Source organism: Chiloscyllium plagiosum, unplaced genomic scaffold (genome assembly GCF_037043375.1).
Source record: "Chiloscyllium plagiosum isolate Xiang-an unplaced genomic scaffold, Cpla_swu_hap1 HiC_scaffold_18, whole genome shotgun sequence".
In the NCBI taxonomy this organism is placed as follows: Eukaryota; Metazoa; Chordata; class Chondrichthyes; order Orectolobiformes; family Hemiscylliidae; genus Chiloscyllium; species Chiloscyllium plagiosum.
Window position 1 is genome coordinate 34,313,876 of NW_028270156.1, and position 6,403 is coordinate 34,320,278.

At 43.2% G+C, this 6,403-nt stretch overlaps 1 protein-coding gene across 3 annotated transcripts in view; it reads left to right on the forward strand.

The window, feature by feature from the left end:
* rassf7a (Ras association domain family member 7a) overlaps positions 1-5,660 on the forward strand; it is an 81,129-nt gene extending 75,469 nt beyond the window's left edge. For all 3 annotated transcript variants that reach the window (XM_043705695.2, XM_043705694.2, XM_087996445.1), the window contains exons 4-6: positions 1,571-1,727; positions 3,082-3,189; positions 5,416-5,660. In XM_043705695.2, coding sequence (XP_043561630.2) covers positions 1,571-1,727; positions 3,082-3,189; positions 5,416-5,444 — 294 coding nt within the window. In that variant the 3' untranslated portion in view covers positions 5,445-5,660. The remainder of the gene's footprint in view (positions 1-1,570; positions 1,728-3,081; positions 3,190-5,415) is intronic.
* Positions 5,661-6,403: the final 743 nt, after the last annotated feature.

Below are 6,403 nucleotides of genomic sequence, written 5' to 3' on the forward strand. Positions count from 1 at the left end.
AAGCCAGCACTTGTCTCCTCACAGATTTCTGGTTCACTTGGTTTTGAGCACAACTTGATGGATAACTGTTTGACTTCCAAGTCAAACAATCTTCAGTTCTGAAGACTGGATTATAGTCTCCGTCCAATCTAACCTGTCCAGTGCAGTTCAGGCGGAGTGTGATCCTGTCGGACGGTCTGTACTGATGGAGTGCCGCACTGGCATTGCGCTGATGTGAGGCTCCATTAACTAATATGACCTTTTATTTGTGCAGTTTTAATGTTACCTGGGAGTGCTCCTGTGAAGTGTTTGTGGGAGATGTGACAACCAATTTGTGCACAACATTTTTCTAGCTGCAAAGGCAACAATTTTATTAGCAACTAATTGATCCTTATTGTCTGTGAAGAGGTTAAGGCTGTGCTGATGTTTTAATAAATTGTGTTAGAATAATTTGAGGCATTTTGTTGGTACAATCACAGCTGCTGCTCCATTTCCCTCAATCTGAAAAGCTCTGGTGCCACCATGTGGCAAACACAAACCATTGCTCAGCTTAGTCGGAATCTTTACAGATTCTCACTGCTTATTGCCCTGAGCTAATTCATTCTAGAGTCACAGGGGTTTTAGTTAATTGTGGGATTATTATTGAGATAAATAAAAAATCTATATTTAATAGTGGAGGTGACTGAATATCATAGAAATTTCTAGCTGATCTGAGAGGGAGAGAGTCGCTTAGATTTGTAAAGGGAGTTGGTCATGCCTGATGAAACTGGTATAACGTTTTGAAGTGGTGATGATAGTCATGCACACTGGAAGGTTCATGCATGTTACTTCTGTGGACTTTGAGGTATTTGATGAAGCCCTCCGATAAGCTGACGCCACCTTGAGAATGTAATTCTGGGATTTACATATTAAACCACCGTATACCATTTTTAAAGATGAAAGACTTAATCTAAATTTGTTTAAGAACTATAACCTGGTGTTATGTGATTTGTAACTAAAGTTGTTTAACATATCATTACAATTCCATGACACTGTAACTCTTCTGCTATGAATTCTGTTTCATATGGTCATGTTCCACAACCACCTGATGAAGGCGTGGCGCTCCGAAATTAGCGCTTCCAAATAAACCTGTTGGACTATAACCTGGTGTTGCATGACTTTTTAATTTTGTCCTTCGATAAGAGAGAGTTAAAGTAAATACTTCCTGGAATTGAGGCATTTTAATGTTGGGATGGGAAACTGGCACTACAGCATTCCCTTAGTTCTGACCACCTCACTCTTTAGGCCCCCTTCAGTACTTCCGATACTGCAGCACATCTCTGGTGTAATTCCTCCGACAGTGCGTTGCTCCCTCAGCGCTGACCCTCCGACAGTGCAGCACTCCCTCAGCGCTGACCCTCTAATAGAATGTGAATTCAGGATATTATGAGTTTACTGTACCTCTTCCTTATGGAGATAAATAGGGAGGTAGAAATGAGTACAATGGGTTCAGATCCAATGCATCTTGCCTCTGAGCAATCTTAGCCCAGTGACTATTTGCATTACTTCTGTGTTTTTCTTCCTGAGTTCTGAATAAATCTTTTTTTTTAAGGCAAAAACGCAAGAGCTGGAGGAGTTAAATAAGGAGCTGAGACAGTGTAACCTACAACAATTTATTCAGCAGACTGGGGGAACACCGACCAGAACTGAAGAGGAGTCGACAACAGATGAACCAAGCCAGCAACAGTTGCCCACTCACTGGAACGGAGGTGAGGAAATGATCTTCTCATTGCCACAGAGAATACCCATAGCATGGTCAAACATCCGAAATTGTGTTCCCTTAATTAGGAGGGAGGGGGAAAAGATACCAGACAGGAGCTTGGAGTTCCTTGTGAAAGAATAAGACTGCTTTCAAGATCCTTGAGGAAGTGGTTAAGCTATGGAGAGGGTGAAGGGGAGATTGACTAGAATGGTACCAGTGATGAAGATCTTCAGTCATGTGGAGAAACTGAGTCGCCCTTGTTAAAGCAGAGTAGGTGGTGATCAAATTTAAGAAAACTGTTCACAACCATGAGTGGATTTGACACCAGAGATCAAAAATTGAAGGTGATTGACTGTCTGAGCAGAGGAGGAGATGAGGATTGATTGATTTGTTTGAAGGACTGTGGTGTTCTGACCGGAAGTGTACTGCCTGAATGGACAGTGGAAACTGCTTCAGTGGTATCTTTCAAAAGGGAATTAACTGAATGCTTGAAGGGGAAAGAAGAGGGCTTAATGGGACTAAGTGGATAGTTTATCAAAGGACTAGTATAGGTATGATGAGCTAAATGGCCTCTTTTTCTGTGCAGTGTCATTAGATTTTAAAATTCCCCTACTCCAACTCGAAAGTGTCCCAATTCAGAAGCCATTTTGTAAGTTACCTTTTTTTTTGGTACCTCAGTGCTTCCTTTTAGAGATGTATAGGCACAATGTCCAGTCTCTCCCAATAAATCTGAACCTGAGCATCAGACTGAGGGACAAAAATAGCTGGAAAGGCTCTGCAGGTCTGGCAGTACCTTTGGAGAGAAATCAGTTAATGTTTCAGGTCAAGTGACCCTGGAAGATGCTGCCAGACCTGCTGAGCTTTTCCAACATTCGCTATTCTTATTCCTGATTTACAGCAACAGCAGTTCTTTCGGTTTTTATTTTAGTATCAGATTGGGGGCTTGCACTGGATTGGTAGGAGGTGCAGCAATGCAAAGGGACCTCTGTGAGGGATGACAGTCACTTGCAGCTAAAAGATGAACCATTGATAGCGATGCTGAGCCACAGGAATGAGATGGCATTTACAGCATCATGTGGTTGTCAGAAGAATGGACAGGATTGGTGTCACGGTGACGCTAACCCGCTGACCCCGGTGTGTCACGGTGACGCTAACCCGCTGACCCCGGTGTGTCACGGTGACGCTAACCCGCTGACCCCGGTGTGTCACGGTGACGCTAACCCGCTGACCCCGGTGACGCTAACTCGCTGATCCCGGTGTGTGACGGTGACGCTGACCCATTGACCCCGGTGTGTCACAGTGACGCTAACCCGCTGACTCCAGTCAAAGACTGCTGACACATTTTATCTCTTCTTTTACAGACATTCACATTTCAGAATCTGATCTCCCGCCACGACAGACAGCGAAACATTTCTTGGGGAATCCACGAAATCTCCAGAACCCTCTTGTGTCAAGCTTAAACCCAGAAGGTGTGTTCGTTTGAACTGAATGCATGCCTTGTGCTAACAGTAGCCTTTGGCAAGTGACCCCTTAACACAAAGCAACTGAAGCTATGCGGTGGCTAATACTTGAACTTGCAGTCTGCCAGTTTTGGGGTGAATGTATACAACACACCCTTATATGTATAACATATATATTCTCCTGCTCATGGTGCAGTATCTGCATGAGCCTCTGTCTCTTGTGTTCTCCTTTTATTTGATGCCGTGCATCAACTTTTAATTAGCTGAAAATGATATGAATGTGTTATAGTGTCCACCAATCCTTTAGAGTCGGTCAGCTCAGTTGGCTGGACAGCTGGTTTGCAACGCAGAGTGATGTGGGTTCAATTCCATGAGGTCAACCTTTCCCCTTGCCTAAGATCTGGTGATCCTCAGCTTAAACTTCCCACTAGTCATCTCTCTCTAACGAGTGAGTAACCTATGACCTGGTCGGACTGTGTTGCGTTGACTTGCCTCCAATCCCTCAGTAGTTTCTCATTTATTCCTTCCTAACACCTTGTTAGAAAATATCTTTCTCTCCTGCTTTGATTGGATGTTATTTTATACAAAATTCTATAATTGTACAGCAGCCTGTACTTAGCCTGATTAGTCTGTGCCAGTTGATAGTCCAGAGGATCATCCTCCCTCCGTTACTCATATCTGCTTATCAGCCCATTCTTCCAATCCTGTTTTCCTCGCGTCCCTGTTTGTAGGTACCTCTTAAACATACATGATGTTATTCACCTCCTAGTCCACTTTCTCACCAAAGTTTGAATAAAGAAGTGTCTCATGAACTCCCTAATGGATTTATTATTGGTTATCTTGCATGAATTAATTCCTTTTTTTACTTTATTTTTGCTTGTGTTTACTCCCTCGCCCATCAACTGACTCTTTGGTTTCTGGCCCATAGGGGGCACCACATAACCTATTGTCCCCTCATCTGTTAAAGCCTGAGAACAGCACATTGCTCTCTGCTACAGGGATTTCCACCCGAAGGCAGCTATGTTCGTTCTCTCTCTCTCTCTCTCTCTCTCTCTCTCTCTCTCTCTCTCTCTCTCGAATTCAGGTGAAATGAGTGTTTGTGGGATATTGGATGACAATTGATGTTATCACCTCTTTCTCACATAGCAGCCAGGAGTCCAAGTGAATTATCATGTCTGTAGTTCAGACCAGTCTGTTCTCATGTTTTGGAGATGCCGGTGTTGGACTGGGGTGTACAAAGTTAAACACAACACCAAGTTATAGTCCAACAGGCTTAATTGGAAGTACTAGCTTTTGGAGCACTGTTCGTTCATACAATCACCTGATGAAGGAGCAGCACTCCAAAAGTTAGTGCTTCCAATTAAGCCTGTTGGACTATAACCTGGTGTTGTGTGGTTTTTTAAAAACTCTGCTCTCCTGTTCAATGTCATACTGAATGCAGCATTTCCCTGTCCCTGACCCCACTTTCCCATTCACCTTCCCATTCTCAGCATCTGATGGAGGTAAATTAACAGACTTTTTTTTTAAACTCAAAAGACTTCTGTCTCAGAAGCTGATTGAAGCCTGTGTTACAGAGCTCCGGTTTTGTTGTGTCACTGGAGGCTGTTGAGTGATGGGCCTATATTTTGCATGGCTCAGTCCCAGTGTGAGTCTCACCTCCCAAACCAACTCATTGTCCAGGCCTCACCTCCATCACTTCTCTCTCACACACAATCTTTCTTTTTATCTCTATTCTGTTCTGCTCTTATCTCTCACTTTCTCTTTATCTTTCTTCAATGCATTCTCTTAGTCCCTTCTCATCTGCAATCTCTCCATCAGTCTTGCCTTGCTTACCTTTATGCCTCTCTCCCACTCTCTCCCACTCTCTCCCACTCTCTCCCACTCTCTCCCACTCTCTCCCACTCTCTCCCACTCTCTCCCACTCTCTCCCACTCTCTCCCACTCTCTCCCACTCTCTCCCACTCTCTCCCACTCTCTCCCACTCTCTCCCACTCTCTCCCACTCTCTCCCACTCTCTCCCACTCTCTCCACATGCCAGTGTTGGGAAAGTGGCAATTTTAAGTTTTTTTTTACAATAGCTGAGATATCTGAAAGGAAAGCCTTTCAGCCATGGTTTCATTTCAGAGTAGGTTGCAAATATGAAACGTATTTATTTTCAAATAACCAGATGAAATAGTTTTTTTAAATTTAAATTTCATGCCCCATTAACTTATTCACGTAATTTTTTTGTTTCAGAATATCATCATTGGATAGTAGGTAGCTGACAAAAGAGCAGGCGCCTGTATGAAGCTGTAAACTGAATTCAGGGTGATATTGTTATAAAGTCATCTCTGCCCAATCTGGCCTGTACATTGAGAAATACAATCTATATTAGGTTGGCTGTTAACGGTCACATATTACGTAAAGGAAATTGTACTTCTGAAATGTTTTAAAATTATTTTAAGTGTATATTCAAAATAAAGCAGAACTGGAAAGCAATATATTTGTTTTATGTGTACTTTTGTGAAGATGCTCTACAATTGAAGTGGAAAAGACACAAAATAGGGCTGTTTGCAGAACGAAAATGAAAACTTGCATTTCTTCGGCCTCTTTTAGATGCCACTAGACACTCCCAAGTGCTTTATAGCCAGCGAAGTACTCAGTACTGCTTGTCTGATAATGCAACACTCTTTCAGTACCGATCCAGAGACCATTCCGTATTTGCTCAGTGCTTCCCATAGAGCTACCAGAATGCAGCAAAAGCCTTTCCAGTTCATTCTCACTTTTTAAGGAAGGAAATCTGCCATTTTTACCAATTCTGGTCTGTATGTGACTGTAGAGTTACAAGTGTCATTTAACTGTCTTCGAAATGGCTGAGCAACCTTCCCAGCGTAGGGCAATGAGAAGTGGAAACAAATGGTGTCTTCATTCCTGTCCACTTAAACACCACCTTTTCTGTGCGGGGATCCATGGATGAAGTTCGGCTCATTTGTGGGAAGCTACCTGGGCTTGTGGAGCCTGCCTCCCATTCTGAAAAACAGTGAAGATTTCCAGGTATAACAGCAGTCAGCCTGAGGCAGCCTTCCAGTCCAGTGTCCACAGCATTAAGGGCGGTCAGTGGAAGTCGATGAGCACAGAGTTGAAAGATGAGTGAGTTAGGATGGCAGAGTTTCAGATGACATCAAGTTTACAGAGAAAAGCATGAGGGAGTTAGTATGGTCTACTTTGAAATGATCATGTCTTC